The sequence below is a fragment of the Erythrolamprus reginae genome, chromosome 11, assembly GCF_031021105.1.
Source record: "Erythrolamprus reginae isolate rEryReg1 chromosome 11, rEryReg1.hap1, whole genome shotgun sequence".
NCBI classification, from domain to species: domain Eukaryota; kingdom Metazoa; phylum Chordata; class Lepidosauria; order Squamata; family Dipsadidae; genus Erythrolamprus; species Erythrolamprus reginae.
In genome coordinates, this window is record NC_091960.1 from 1,168,481 (window position 1) to 1,184,292 (window position 15,812).

The window sequence follows — 15,812 nt, forward strand, 5'->3', positions numbered from 1 at the left end:
GCAGAGGCAGGTTCTTATTATTATGCAACATTTACTCCTGTTGCTAATGAGCTATTAGAAAACTGAGCATACAATTGGAGGCAGCCTCTAACCCTGGGGGCCTTTGGAGGTGGGTGGGGCTGTGTGGAAATGACAGAAAAGGCTCCGCTAGCAATTCAAAAGAGAGCCCCATTTAGACCCATTTAGTCATCACAATATTCCTCCCCCCCATCCTCACCTGAGCAAATTCTCTTTAAGCCAGCAAAAGCTTTTGGCCACAATTGGGGGGGATATTTCCAAAAGCACTTTTTGCAAAAGCTCCCCACCCCCACCCCCAAATCCTCCTCACATTTCCTAATTTTAGGCAAAGGGGGGAAAACCCATCCTTCCTGGCAATTTCAAGCCAACAATGTTTATGTTTTTTTCAGAAGCTGAATTCTGGGGGGAAATTGGGGGAAAGATTTGCAGTTTTTTAGAAATCCCAGGAGCCTCTAACGTTATTCTGGGTCCCTTCTCCCCCCAAAAAGGGGAAGAAACTAGAATTTATAGAAACATAGAAATATTGACGGCAGAAAAAGACCTCACGGTCCATCTAGTCTGCCCTTATAATACTATTTCTTGTATTTTATCTTAGGATGGATCTATGTTTATCCCAGGCATGTTTCGATTCAGTTCCTGTGGATTTATCTACCACATCTGCTGGAAGTTTGTTCCGAGCATCTACTACTCTTTCAGTCAAATAATATTTTCTCACAATACTTCTAATCTTTCCCCCAACTAACCCACAATGGGTTATAAACCCACAATGTCCAAGGTTTCATAATCTGACAGGGTTCACACACACACACACACCGACACATTTTAAAGGAAACCGAGTCTAGAAATACTTCCCGTAAACTCTGGAGCTCTCCTTCGTAGACTTTAAATCAGGCGTGTTTAATTTTGACAACTTTGAAGACCTGTGGGTGTCAACCCTCAGAATTGGCCAGCCAGCTTTAAGCCTTTTAAGCTTTAACTCTTCAAAGTTGCCAAGATAGGCCAGCCCTGCTTTATAGCTCTTCAAAATGCATGCATAGAATTGGCACATGAGAAAAGTGCATTGCTGAGAAATTAGCATGGTGCAGCTACAGTGGGTGCATTAAAGATGCTTTTTTAAAAATAGAATTCAAAAGCCAACTTTGAAAATCCTGAGCCAGGCCTCTCTTAGTGGCCCGAGAAAGCAAAAGGACAGGCTGTCATATATCTGGGTTATTTAAGTCGCTTCGGCGTTGGTTCCCTAAGCCAGTGTTTCCCAACCTTGGCAACTTGAAGATATTTGAACTTCAACTCCCAGAATTCCCCAGCCAGCATTCGCTGGGCGTTGAAGTCCAGATATCTTCAAGTGGCCAAGGTTGGGAAACACTGCCCTGAGCTGCTAAATTATTGCTTTTTTAAGTCATATCCAGGCGGAGCGCATTGGGTATATTGAAAGGGGGGGGGAAGTTTCTTTTGGGGAGGGGGGTGAGAAGAGGGACGCAATGACCATGGGGCTCACCTCATCCTATTCCTATTGCAAGAACTTGGCTCCTGGTTGGGAAGATGCGAATTGCGAAGGTGGCTGTAAGTCCAGATGATCGGCCACCAGCTCGCAGTGTCCATCAAGAAATTACTTTGGCCCCATTTGCAAAATCCCCTACATTCCCCCCCTCCCATATATAGAAGGGACCTGGTTTTTCAAGGACCAATCTCTCCATCCCTCTTTCCACCAGTGGAATTCACAAAAAACCAAAAATCAAATCTGTTCTTGGGAACATTTGAATTCTAAGCCGGTTGGGAGGGGAGAGGGGGCTTTCCTCTTTCAAGAGACACCCCCTCCCATCCCTACTGCTGGAGCTTTGAAAAGGCAGCAGGATATAAAGTGAAGAGCCAATGTAAAGAAAAAACACCCCACACCCTTTTACAAGGGGGATTAAAAATTGCAAGGCAAAACAACAGTAAAAACAGGAAGTTTCTCGGTTTGGCTGGAAGTGGAGAAGCACCGAATAGCATCTCTGTAAGGTTTCCTCAGGCTGAAGACAGGTCTGCCAATAGGTAATGCCAGACTCTACATCACTCCAGGAGAGAATTGGGGATGGTAGAGGAAAAGGGGGGGGTGTCTTCGGTGACAGCCGGCGGCTCTTAGGAGTACATGGTGAGCTGCAGCCACTGTGCCAAAAAGAAAAGGAGAAAGAGAGACTTTTCACTTTCCAGATCCTCTCCAAGTTTCTAGTCCTCATATTTTGCTCCCCCCCGTCCTTTCTTTCCTCTTTTCATTCCTCTATTAAAGGGGTCGCCAAACGTGGCCACTTTAAGACTTGTGGACTTCCAGCATTCCTCAGCCAACATGGGTCGGTGGCATATAAACCTTCTCATTTCTTTTATTTATTTATTAAGCACCTGCACCCCCCCTCTGGGAGAAAGAAAGGAAGGAAGGAAGGAAGGATGGAAGGAAGGAAGGAAGGAAGAGGGAGGGAGGATAGAAAGAAAGGATAGAAAGGATAGAAAGGAAGAAAAAGGAAGGAAGAAAGAAAGAGAAGAAGGAAGAGTGAGGGAGGGAAGGAGGAAAGAAGGAAGGAAGGAAGGAAGGAAGGAAGGAAGGAAGGAAGGAAGGAAAGAAGGAAGGACACCCCTTGTCTAAACTATGCCAAGACAGAGAAACCCGCTTCGAGGGTGTGGAGGGACAAGGGCCTAATGCTACTTCCTTCAAAACTGCCTCTGACATCACCTGGCACATTTTGATACTTGCTGAGGACTCTTGCGCAAGGCAGACCCGCTAGCTTGAACCGAGCGAGAGCCAAAGCTCGTTCTCACCTCCTTCAGAGTGATGCGGATTTGCCCGCTGCCATCTCGGTCCAAAGATTTGAAGGCACCTAAAAGAAGAAAGTCGGAGTTGGGGAAAGGGGGTCAAGAGTGGGCTTAGTCTCGAGTCCTTGCGTAGCTCATAAATTCTCTGAGTCGCCCTCTCTGTTTCTTTTCGTCTGGCTACTCACTGTTAATGGCTACTCATTGTGAGATTAGCTCTGCCATCTCTCTATACTGTAGTCATGTATTACAGCTAAAATGTGTTTGGGCTTCATATCTTTGTTTGCTGATTATGACAAAGACAACTGGTAAGAAAGACTTTGTACTTGTACCTTCTGCCGCACGAATCCCAGCGACCGATTAGGTCCCACAGAGTTGGTTTTCTCCAGGTCCCATCAACTAAACAATGTCCTTTGGTGGGACGCAGGGGAAGAGCCTTCTCTGTGGCGGCCCCTGCCCTCTGGAACCAACTCCCTCCAAAGATCAGAATTGCCCCCACCCTCCTCGCCTTTCATAAGCTCCTTAAAACCCACCTCTGCCGTCAGGCATGGGGGAAATGAGATGTATTCTTTCCCCCTAGGCCTCTACAATTTATGCATGGTATGTCACTATGTATGTCTGGTTTTTATAATAAGGGTTTTTAGTTGTTTTATTATTGGATTGCTACATATTGTTTTTATCACTGTTGTTAGCCGCCCCGAGTCCACGGAGAGGGGCGGCATACAAATCCAATAAATAAATACAAATAGATAATATTTGGATTGTTATTCTGACCTTTACGGCTATGACTTTTAGACTGTTTATCTGAATATGTTATTTCTCAAAGTAAACTTTAATTCAAGTTGGTATATCTGTGTGTGGCTGAGTAGTTAAGCCTGGCGATATAGGTGAGTCTTAAGTAATTTGCTAAAGAGAAGGAGGGTGTGGGCAGTTCTAATCTCTGGGGGGAGATGATTCCAGAGGGTCGGGGCTGCCACAGAGAAGGCTCTTTGCCTGGGTCCCGTCAGACAGCATTGTTTAATCGACGGGACCTGGAGAAGGCCAACTCAGTGGGACCTAATCGGTCGCTGGGATTCGTGCGGCAGAAGGCGGTCCCTGAGATATTCTGGTCTGATATTAATTATTATTTTTAAAATATTTAATTATTTAAATATTGGAACCCCGCTGTTACATCTAACTGGCACCCTCTGTCTGGGGGGGGGGGGTGTCAAGGCAGCAGTTGGGGGAGTAACTGCCCCGGTGGCATCTGAGCTAAGGTCCCCTTTGGCCCCACGGAGGAAGAGAAGAAAGGACGCAGCAATGGGCACCAGTGGGCACAGCTGCCCCGGCCACTTACGGAACATGGCGTCCAGGCGCACCAGGCAGCTGATGAAGTTGTCGAAATCCATGTTCCCACTCTCGTCCGAGTACCTGCGCACAATCATGGCGTAGAGCGGTTGGTTGAGTTGGAAGCCTGAGAAAAATGGGGGTTGGGGGAGGGAGAGAGAAGGAAGCATCAGCAGCTGGAATTGATTGACAGAGAGCCTTGGACGCCTAACAGATTAAGAGAGCTGGAAGGGACCTTGTAGGTCATCTAGTCCAGGGTTTCTCAACCTTGGCAACTTGAAGATATCTGGACTTCAACTCCCAGAATTCCCCAGCCAGCATTTGCTGGCTGGGGAATTCTGGGAGTTGAAGTCCAAATATCTTCAAGCTGCCAAGGTTGGGAAACACTGATCTAGTCCAACCCTCCACCCCCACCCTCACCCAAGCAGGAGATGCCCCACCCTCTTCTGACAGGTGGCAGTCCAGTCCAGATGACTTAGGACCATAATTGAGCTCAACATTTATGTCGGTAAGTGAGACCTTTGTTACGAGGGCTTTGGTCCATTTTACAACATTCCTCCAAGATCCCTCCCTGTTCTGTTCTATTCTTCTATTATATTCTATTATATAGTCCATTCTTCTATTCTATTCTATTCTAAACTGACTATATTCCATTCCTCTGTTCCGTTCCATCCTATTCTGTTCTAGTCTAATTGTCTATATTTCATTATTCTATTCTATTCTAAACTGACTATATTCCATTCCATTCCATTCTAATTGTCTATATTCCTTCCTTCTGTTCTGTTCTATTCTAAACTGACTATATTCCATTCTTCTAATCCATCCATCCTATTCTAGACTATTTGTCTATATTTCCCTGTTCTGTTCCGTTCTGTTCTGTTCTATCCTATTGGATCTGAATGGAGGCCTTGAGGTTTCTGGCACCTGCAGGGCCCTTGGTTCGGATCCCGCTGATCTCACCTGCAGCCTCAAAAGCTCCGGGCAGTTCTCTGCTGCCAATGGTGCCGGATCGGTCAGCGTCGTATTGCTTGTAGATGCACTGAGGGCAGGAAAGGGAGACGAGGTGCAGGTCAGCCTCTGGCCAGGAGGTGAAAGGGGCCCTTTGGCCAGCGAGAGCCGAGGGCCAGAACCCGGCTGCCCCCTAAGGAGGAACAGGGGAGGGGGCAAATTCTCTACCTGCCACTTCTTGACGTTGTTCCAGAGATACTTGAATTCGTCAAAGCCCAGCTTGCCTGTGGTGTCGCTCTGGAGGGAGCATCGTCAAGGGAAAATGAAGCATAGAGAGGGCCCAGGACAGGGATGACGAACCTATGGCACGGGTGCCACACGGAGCCATAAGTGCTGGCACACGAACCTTTGCCCTAGCTCAGCTCCAACATGCATGTGTGTGCCAGCCAGCTGATTTTGGGTTTGCATAGAGGCTCTGGGAGGGCGTTTTTGCCTTCCAGAGAGCCTCCAGGGGGATGGGGGAGGGCATTTTTACCCTCTTCTGGCTCCAGGGAGGCCTTTGGAGCGTGGAGAGGGCAAAACACGAGCCCACTGGGCACACCAGAAGTTGGGAAACAGGCCGTTTCCAGCCTCAAGAGGGCCTCCAGGGGATGGGGAAGCTATTTTTGCCCTCCCCAGGCATTAAATTATGGGGGTCTCCCCAACCCACTGGCCCAGCCCAATTTAAGAAGCCCCCTCCCCCAGCACCAGCCCAACCCCAAAAGGTTACATCCATCACGGCCACCATGGAACGACAGGTGTCAATCCCAAACCCATCGGTCTTCAAATCCGGATCTGAAAACCAGAGAGAGAAATTGGCTGAGGCTTGTGAGCTTTTTCTGTCGTAAGGGAATCCCACCGTGAGGAAGGAAAATCGGTTGGGGTTCGGGGAGCAATCATGATTTGTCCTCTTGGGGGGGGCACAAGTAGTTTCCCACCCCTGGTCCTTGCAGCCGTAGGGAGGGTGTTTGTGTGTGTTGGTCTGCAGTAGACGCAAGTATTTGTAGCTCAGGATTGAATTGTGAGGTCCTTGGTGGTTTTTATGCAGACGTTCCATCGCCCAACTAGGTAACATCAACAGTGTTAGAGGGGAGGGGAGGGGAGTTTGCAGAGAGGAGGAAGAGGAGGAGGACTGCAAAGTCCTTGGTGCTCTCTGAGCTTTATAGTTTTCTTGCAACACTGATGATGTTAGCTAGTTCGGTAATGAAATGTCCTGGTTTCATTCTCAGAACTGAACCCACCCCAAGTAGAACTTTGGGGGTGCAGGGGACATACACACGCCACCTCTGAGTCTTGGGGAGCCACTGAAAAATATCCTCTACTTACGCCTGGTCACTACTTTGTTGAGTATGTTCATCAGCTCCGTTGCGCTTACTTCCATGTCCTACAAAAAGAGGAGGTGGGCTTAGAAGGAGCAGGTGGGTCTTCTAAAGTCAGAACAGGTGAGGGTGGCCACCATCCTGCCTTTTTTGACCTTCCCCCCAGCACGCCCTGATCAGAAGAGCAAGGGCCTTTTTTGTTGTTGACGTCAATGGGTTGAGCAGCCCAACGAAAGGATCCCTGAGATCTTCTAGCAGGTAGATCCAAGAAGGGAAAGGATATTTTGATTTCAATAAACCCTGCTCTCTTGGGGGGGGGGTTTGGGGAGGGGGAATTTCCAAGAACAGCTTTCAGGGGAGCTTTTGAAGGGTGACTTGTGCTGTAGGTCCTTGATTATTATGAGCCACAATTAATTCCCCCAATTTCTGTTGGTAAACACACCCCCCCCCATTATACTCACCTCCCCGGCCAGTTGGGTGAAGAGTCTTCGGAACTGTCGTACTTCCTCACTCTCATTGGCTTCAATGTTGGAAAAATGGCTACGAGGGGGCTGGAGAAGAAGAAAGGAGGGGAGAGACCCCAGTCAAAAGAGGACAGGAAATACACAATAGGCTGCAATGAGTCAGGCTGTTATTAATAATAATAACAGAGTTGGAAGGGACCTTGGAGGTCTTCTAGTCCAACCCCCTGCTTAGGCTGGACACCCTACACCACTTCAGACAGATGGTCATCCAACATCTGCTTAAAAACTTCCAGCATTGGAGCATTCACTACTTCTGGAGGCAAGCTGTTCCACTGATTAATTGTTCTACTGTCAGGAAATTTCTCCTTACTTCTAAGTTACTTCTCTCCTTATTTAGTTTCCACCCATTGCTTCTTGTTCTACCCTCAGGTGCTTTGGAGAATAGCTTGACTCCTTCTTCTTTCTGGCCACCCCTGAGATATTGGAAGATTGATATCATGTCTCCCGTGGTCCTTCTTTTCATTAAACTTTTCATTTCCTGCAGACATCTCATTGCCAAGCTAGGTAATGACATCCATGCCTGGGGGAATGAAGGTGACCCTATGGTTAAAATCTAGTAGCTTGCCCTGCCCTGCCAGAAGTGGCCAAAGATAGGAGTAACATAAATATTTCTCTTCTCTGATTGTTCAGCTGGATGTGGCTTGCTGGGCTGATAAGAGTTTGTAGCTGCATAGAAGAGACCCTCCCTCGTTTATTGGGTTCACTGGGAGGGGAAGGAGAAGGGGAAGAAAGGAAGGAGGAAATGAAGGAAGTGAGGGAGAGAGGAAGGAAGGAAGGGACGGAAGAGAAGGAGGAAAAGGAGGAAAAGAAGGAAGGAAGGAAGGGGAGGAAAAGAAGAGAGAAAAAGGAAGGGAAGGAAGAGAAGGAGGAAAAGAAGGAAGGGAGGGAGGGAGGAAGGAAGAAAAGAAGAGGAGGGAGGAAGGAAGAGAGGAAGGAAGGGAAGGAAAAGAAGGAGGGAAAGAAGGGAAAGGAGGGAAGGAAGGAAGGAGGGAGGGAGGGAGGGAAGGAAGGAAGGAAGGAAGGAAGGAAGGAAGGAAGGAGCCAAATCAAATAAAAAACTGATCCCTTCAACAGGCGAGGAGGGACTTACCGGAGGTTCTGGGTTATACTGGGCTGCTGCATCACTGGTAGGCAGGAAGGCATGAAAAATAATTAAAAAAGAGAATTTCAGAGAAATCTCCTTTCCCGGAAGCGTCACTTTGTTGGCAGACGTTTGTACACAAACAGGCTGAGCAGAATGGCTAACACACACACAACACACACACACACACACGTGCATCCAACAAAGCTGTTCAAAGCTGAATTGCAAACTCCCCTCGCAGACCCAGAACGAAAGCAATTGGGCCTTGGGCTGGACACGCACAGAATCTGGGCAGCTCAACAGGAAAAGTTTCTTGCAATTGTTGCATCCAGACACGGTGTTTACTGTTACCACTAATTTATACTACTACTAATAATAATAATTCTAATAATAATTCTAATAATAATAATATAGTCTTCGGAGAAGGGCGGCATACAAGTCTAATAAATATGAGGAGGAGGAGGAGGATGGTAATAATAATAATAATAATAATAATAATAATAGTAGCAATAATAGTAGTAATAAAATAATAATAAAACGACAACAACAACAATCGTCATCATCATCATCCCAGCGTCTCCATACAAGAAGCTCCCTGCTCAATCTGAGAAGGGATGTGGATGGACAGTTGACCTAAAAGGCAATAGGAAAATTCCAGGTGTTGATTCAGTCGGGAGGGAAAAGGAAGGTGCGAGAACACACAAACGCACAAGCCTGGTCTGTGTCTCCCTCTCGGCTCCTCTGCTGGAGTTAAAACCACAGACGGGCTCCCCAGAGGTGGCTTGACCACAGTTAATGCAAAGGGTCGGTGTGGGAAGCCTCAGGCCTGTTCCTTGAAAAGTTGGGTCAGTGGGGAAGGCATCAGGCTAGGCTCCAGGAGGCTGGGAGTTCTAGTCCTGTTTTAGGTGTGAAAGACACCTGGGTGACTTTGGGCCAATCACCAGGTGATTGTGAGTTCTAGCCCTGTCTTAGTTATGAAAGCAACTGGATGACTCTGGGCCGATTACCAGGAGACGGTGAGTTCTAGTTCCACCTCAGCCATGAAAGCGGATTGGGTGACTTTGGGCCAATCACCAGGTGATTGTGAGTTCTAGTCCTGCCTTAGTTTTGAAAGTTACTGGATGACTTTGGGCTAATCACCAGGAGATGGTGAATTCTAGTTCTACCTCAGCCGTGAAAGCTGATTGGGTGACTTTGGGCTGATCACCAGGTGACTGTGAGTTCTAGTCCTGCATTAGGCATGAAAGGCAGCTGGGAGACTTTGGGCCGGCTCCTCTCTCTCAGCCCCCCTCTCCCCTGGAAGAACAGCAGGCGGAAGGAGCGTCGTGCATATTCCCCTCCCTGAGTTACTTATAAATAATAAAGGAGGGATTAAAATCAAAGACATAAATAAATATTGCATGGGGAACCCTGGGAGGGTGCAGCCGTTGGGCGCTCAGGTAGAGATTTTGCTCCCCAAACCCTTTTTTCCCACCAGCCCTGCTGCTATTTTCAATCACGGAGGGGGAAATACAACCAGGCAAAAATTTTCCTGGAAAACAGAAAGATAAAAGAAGAAAAACAAGTTTCTCCAACTCTGAGTTTCTCAGTCTTGGCCCCTTTAAGCTGGGCGGAGTTCACGGGCTGAGGAATTCTGGGAGTTGGAGTCCACCCATCTTAAAATGACAGAGGAAATACTGCTCCATGGTAACTATAGTCAATAAAGCCAGACCACTTCCTGCTGCAGCAGTTTTTGCAGGAAATGATCACGTGGGAACTCGGGAAACATGGGTGTTCTGCACACCACGGTCGTCTTCTGCCAGAAACTCCCCGAATTCCTCTCTGTCCAAGAGCAGAAGGAAATTCCACCTTTCCAGATGGCTCCTTTTAACACCAATCTGTGATCTCTGTCCCCTCCGATCTTTCCTGCAACTGGGGATTCCAGCCATCCGGAAAAGCTGACCTGAATTTCAACTCGGCATTCTTGGTTTGCTGGATGGAGGCTGGCTGCAGCTGTGGCAAAGCTAACAAACTGGTTTGGCCATCAACAAAACCCCCAGCAGAAGTTTCTCGTAATGGGGAGTGCCCAGGGCGTCCCATGCTATAGATGCAAATAAAATAAAGGAAGCACCTTTGCATAATTTACTCAATTTGCTAGCCCTGTTTCCAGAGAGGCACCAAAGTCAAAAGCCAGAGGGGGTGAAAATAAATGGGGGTGTGATTTAGGGGGCGAGAAAGGGGGGGCAGATAGCATTTGCTGTTGTGAGCCGCCCCAAGTCTTCAGAGAGGGGCGGCATACAAGTCTAATAAATTATTATTATTATTATTATTATTATTATTATTATTATTATTCTACATCATGCAGTCCTAGGTGCTTGGGAAGCGCCCGACTTCTGATGAAATACGAAATCCAGCATAGTGATCTCGTTTGCTGTGTTGTACTGACATTATTATTATTATTATTATTATTATTATTATTATTATTATCATTTAGACTTTATATACCACTTATATAGTGCTTTTCCAGCCCTCTCTAAGCAGTTTACAAAATCAGCCTCTTGGCCCCAACAATCTGGGTCCTCATTTGACCCACTTCGGAAGGATGGAAGGCTGAGTCAACCTTGAGCTGGTGGTGGGATTTGAACTGCTGAACTACAGATGGCAGTCAGCTGAAGGAGCCTGCAGGGCTGCACTCTAACCATTGCACCACCATGGATATCTTCCTTCCTTCCTTTCTTCTTTCCTTCCTTCCTTCCTTCCTACACCTCTATGTAGCATGTCACAGAAAGGAAAGTGCCAACAATGATTTAGGAAAGTTCCCTTCTTGGAGGTGTGGAAAGTACTTCAGACTCACCAAACGCAACCAGGAAAATAGCCATTTCCAAATCCTTAACATGCTAATATAAAATAACAAGTCCAATAATATAATACTAAAGATTTAACCGCCTTGAGTTCTTCAGGATTGGGCAGCACAGAAGTCGAATAAAATCAATCAATCAAATAAATAAATAAATTTCCCTAGTCTCGTACTTTCCCCACAGACTCCCTGCGAGTGAGCAGATAGCCCCCCAAAACCAAAATGAATGAAATAAAGTATAAAAATTTAGAAAGAGAGCACACTCACCTGATGGCACTGATGACTCCGCCCAGAATTTTCATGGCTCCTCCTCCTTGGCCGCCCCCACCCCCTCCGCCCCCACCCAAAAATCCTCCAATGACATTTCCAAAATTGATATTTCCGCCTCCTCCACCACCACCACCACCACCACCACCTCCCAGGAAGTTTTTCACCAGGAACATTTTCAGGAAGTGCTGGGAAATGGGATTTAATGCAGGGGATCTGTTGAGAGAGAGAGAGAGAGAGAGAGAGAGAGAGAAGGGACGGTAAAGGGTCATAAATTTTAATACGGTGCAGTAGACCTGGAGTTTCTGCCCAATTACTTTGTATTTTAATTCAGTATATATAGTGCTAAAAAAAAAATAAATAAAGGAAACATTTAAACAACAGAACGTAACTCCAAGTAAATCAAACTTCTGTGAAATCCAACTGTCCACTTAGGAAGCAACACTGATTGACCATCAATTTCACATTCAACAGAACAAAGTATTCAATGAGAATATTTCATTCATTCAAATCTAGGGGGAAATATAACTAAGGAAGAATTAGAAACAGCTATACACAAACAAAAAAACAACAAAACCCCAGGTCCAGACGGAATTCCGGCAAAATACTCCAAGGAAATAGGAGATACTCTAAACGATCTGATGTTAGAAGTATTTAATGAAGTAATAAATTTGGGTAAAATGCCAGAGTCTTGGATAGACTCTCTGATAACTTTAATTCCCAAAGGAAAAAAGAAAAAGAAAAAATAGCTAACTATAGACCTATAGCATTATTGAATACAGATTATAAAATCTTCTCAGCTATATTAGCCAACAGACTTAAACCCATTTTAAATAAAAGGATACATCCTGACCAGAACATCCTGGCCAGAAACATTTAAACAACAGAATGTAACTCCAAGTCAATCAAACTCCTGTGAAATCAAACTGTCCACTTAGGAAGCAACACTGATTGACCATCCATTTCACCTGCTGTTGTGCACATCCAACAGGACAAAGGATTCAATGAGAATCTTTCATTCCTTGGGATCTTTGAGTTTTCCCTTTATTTTTATTTTTTTTTGAGCAGTGCAGTTGTTTATTTGCAGGTTGAAGAAAAGAGAAACAGAAAGAAAATAATACGCAGAGCAAAACTTGTAACTGTTTTTTTAAAAAAAGAAAATGAAAATATGGTGAGAGTAAATGTCTCATTTGGAAACAGCTCATAACTTTGACAAATGAATCATATTTATCCCAAAAATGAAAACTCCAGAAAGCAAAGGAACAGGGGAGTCAGGGCTACACAGGGTCAAAAGAAGAAAACTTTTTAAAAATGTTTCGGATTTTTCATATTTTGATGATTCATGACTAAACATTCTTCTTGTTTCGGATGAAAAAAAAAATGAGTCAATGCCTGTTGGAGGAAGTGACCCACAACTCAGGAAAGGCTCTTGAAGTCCAAAGAGTTAAACAGGAAAAAAAGAATCCTTCAATTTCTCAACGTTGAGGAAAAACTGCTCTGATGTGTAAAAGCTACACCAGAATTGCTCAGTTGCCACAATGAATCTATAATACATCAGATGCAAAGTCTCGCCTTTAATTCTGAGATACACTTTCAGGAAAGTAGCTCAAACTGGTTACAATTCCTGCATTTAGGGGAGAAAATCAGGCTTCACACATCAATCACTACTCGGTCCTGGACTTATGACTGATGGCATAGTGACTTTCAAAGTTACGACGAACTTCCCCCAAAAGTACTCGCACCCCAGATTTGAAGTTGTCTATCCCCCACTCCTCCGACCGACCTGTGAACTGCATTTTGGGCACTGGGAAACTGGCCCACATTTTATACTAGAATATAGAATAGGGAAACAAGATTTGGAAGGGACCTTGGAGGTCTTCTAGTCCAACCCCCTGCTTAGGCAGGAAAACTTAGACCAGGGGTGGGCAAAGTTGGCCCTTCTATGGCTTATAGACTTCAACTCCCAAAATTCCTGAGCCTATCATGCTAGCTCAGGAATTCTGGGAGTTGAAGTCCACATGTCCTGCCCTAGACCATTTTACATCCTGCAGTCATGTGACCAAATTTGCAACGTTCTGAATGAAGACCAGCTTTTACTTCCTGTTTCCAGGAAAAACGCTTCCGGTAAACAAGCCGTTTGCTTAACGACGATGAGGTTCACTTTACAACTGCTGCAAAAAAAGGTGGCAAAAATCGGCCAGGGTCATGTGACCAATCGCTTAACGACCAGCATCCTTCATTTATTCTTTCAATAATCCTTCTCATCAGTCAAAGGCATACAAATCTAAATAATAAATAAATAAATTTACAACTGTAATTGGAGGCTCAATAATGGTCATAAGTCGAGGACTAAAGGTATAATGATAATAATAATAATAATAATAACAACAACAATAATAATAACAAGTTTTGTTTGTTTGTTTGTTTGTTTATTAATTAATTAGATTTGTATGCCACCCCTCTCGGAAAACTCGGTATAGGGTCCAGTCAGCATCAAATGGACTGGAACCAAAGCAGAATGTTGGGGTTTTTTTAAAAAAAACACTAGCAGAGAAAAGGATTTGTTCAAATTTAACTCCTCCTAATGGACTAGATGACCTACAAGGTCCCTTCCAACTCTAATAATAAATAAAAATAAATAAATATAGTATGGATTTCTGGAGTGAGTAAGGGGCAAGACTAGATGGTCTCTCAGATCCCTTCCAGCTCAGCTGGTGCCCTTCAGATATATTCCCCAGGCTGTTTCCTCCCTTTGGGAAGAGCAGAGTCCATTCACCAGGCTCACAGCCTCAGTTTCCCCTCCTAACCCCTTATCCCGGACCCACCCACCCCCGCCTGCAAAAGGCCACCAGATGGGTGGGGTAGGGAAAGTTCACTAGCTCCAAGAACCATCCCCTTCAGGTACTAAACAAATAAACCTGTCACACAGATGGATTTGCAAGCCAGGGCTTACTCATAGTTTACTCAATCCACATAGTTCCCTGCATTTGCAGGTTGCATTCAGGCGTGGAGTATCTGAACTGCCTGGTTTGCATAAGAGACTAGAGGAAAAGAGAGCTGGTTTGCTAGGGAGTTGTTTAGGGCACTGTTTCCCAACCTTGGCAACTTGAAGATATCTGGACTTCAACTCCCAGAATCCCCCAGCCAGCATTCGCTGGTAGTTGAAGTCCAGATATCTTCAAGTTGCCAAGGTTGGGAAACACTGGTTTAGGGGCTAATACAAACTCAGTAACTAGGATCAATCAAGAAGAGAGACTACAATAAACCAGTGTTTGTCAGCCTGGGTGGCTGTAAGATGGGTGGACTCCAGCTGGCTGGGGAATCCTGGGAGTTGAAGTCCACCCATCTTTAAGTTGCCAAGGTTGAGAAACAGGGAAATAAAGAGAATTTCACACTATTCCACCAACCTGTTAAAACACGGAAAATATTGTATATTTCAAACCGAGCCTTTATTATGCATCAAAGGGAATTCTGGGACTTTCTGAGTTGCGGACTTCGACTCCCAGAATTCCCCAGGGAGGCTTCCATTGCCAGAATTCCCCTTGTTGGGACTTTCCGAAGAAAGGAAGGGGTTTAGGGGAGTAGTAGAAGAAGGCGACATCTGAAACGGGGGTCCCAACCTGGCCCTTTGCCTTTCCCCTGGCTGTGGATGATGGGACTCAGAATCCTTTGCCTTTCCCCTGGTTGTGGCCGATGGGACTGGGCATCCTTTGCCTTTCCCCTGGCTGTGGTTGATGGGACTCAGCGTCCTTTCCCTTTCCCCTGGCTGTGGTTGATGGGACTCAGCGTCCTTTGCCTTTCCCCGGCTATGGCTGATGGGACTTGGTGTCTTTTGTCTTTCCCCTGGCTGTGGCTGATGGGACTGGGCATCCAACAGCTGGGCGAGGCCCCCCGGCTGCCCTCGGCGCCCCCCCCCCCAATCAGGCCAGGCGAGAGGCCGGCGGAAGAGCGGGAGGTGGCCCGGGGGATCCCAAGAGCAAGGGGCAGCTAACCAGGGGGGGTGTCTCGGGAGATCCCTTCCCGCAGTGGATCGCGGAGGGGAAGCGATGCAGGGTCGATCCCGGGGAGCGGAGCGCCCTGGAACCGGTCCGGCCGCAGAAGGCCCGGCCAGGAAGCCGATCTCCCCCCGCGCTCCGGCCAGGGGATCCCGGGCGGAGGAAAGCAAGAGCAGGCGCTGGAAACCCCCCGACCCCCTGGCGGCCTCCCGCGGCCCCCTCCCCGCTTACCTCTGCTGCCCAGGGCCGCTCGCTCGGGACTCGGGACTCAGGGCTCGGCGTCCGGCGGGCGGTGCGGGATCTCCGGCGGGATCTACCACGCCCGGACGACTCACTGCAACGGAGCCGGCGAAGCGCCCGCGGGGTCCTAGCGCCGCCTTGTCTCACTGCCGGACCTTTGGCAAGCGGGCGCCCTCCGCAGGCTCCCCGGGGGGGAAACGATGCCCGGCCTGGAAGGGGTTGCATTCATCAGGCCCCCCTCGCTTCCCTTTTCTTTCCTGGACACTGCGAGCCTCCTCTGCCTCAAAGACAAAATCCCTTCTGCGCCCAGTCACCCTTGGCCAAGAAAGAATCCCCATTCCATTCTATTCTATTCCAATGTCTATTCTATTCTACTGTCTATATTCTATTCTATTCTATATTCTATTCTCTATCAGTCTCTATTTCACTATTCTACTC

At 46.7% G+C, this 15,812-nt stretch overlaps 1 protein-coding gene across 1 annotated transcript; it reads right to left on the bottom strand.

Annotated features, from left to right (window-relative positions):
• Positions 1–11: 11 nt before the first annotated feature.
• Positions 12–15,474, bottom strand: CAPNS1 (calpain small subunit 1). Its single transcript, XM_070764579.1, has 11 exons — positions 15,366–15,474; positions 11,140–11,355; positions 8,046–8,079; positions 6,893–6,982; positions 6,439–6,496; positions 5,843–5,907; positions 5,302–5,370; positions 5,086–5,164; positions 4,136–4,252; positions 2,809–2,867; positions 12–2,163 (listed from the first exon to the last, which is right to left on the bottom strand). The coding sequence occupies exons 2-11, from the start codon at positions 11,313–11,315 to the stop codon at positions 2,137–2,139; spliced, it is 774 nt and encodes a 257-aa protein (XP_070620680.1). The 5' UTR covers positions 11,316–11,355; positions 15,366–15,474; the 3' UTR covers positions 12–2,136.
• Between the last annotated feature and the right edge of the window lie 338 nt (positions 15,475–15,812).

What these genes read in the sequence shown, in the direction of transcription:
- CAPNS1 (XM_070764579.1), bottom strand. Translation starts at nt 11,315, where the DNA reads ATGTTCCTGGTGAAAAACTTCCTGGGAGGTGGTGGTGGTGGTGGTGGT. An exon ending in CCATGGTGGCCGTGATGGAT is followed by an intron (nt 5,371 to 5,842) that starts GTAACCTTTTGG and finishes TGCTCCCTCCAG; the next exon opens with AGCGACACCACAGGCAAGCT. An exon ending in ACAACGTCAAGAAGTGGCAG is followed by an intron (nt 5,165 to 5,301) that starts GTAGAGAATTTG and finishes TCCTGCCCTCAG; the next exon opens with TGCATCTACAAGCAATACGA.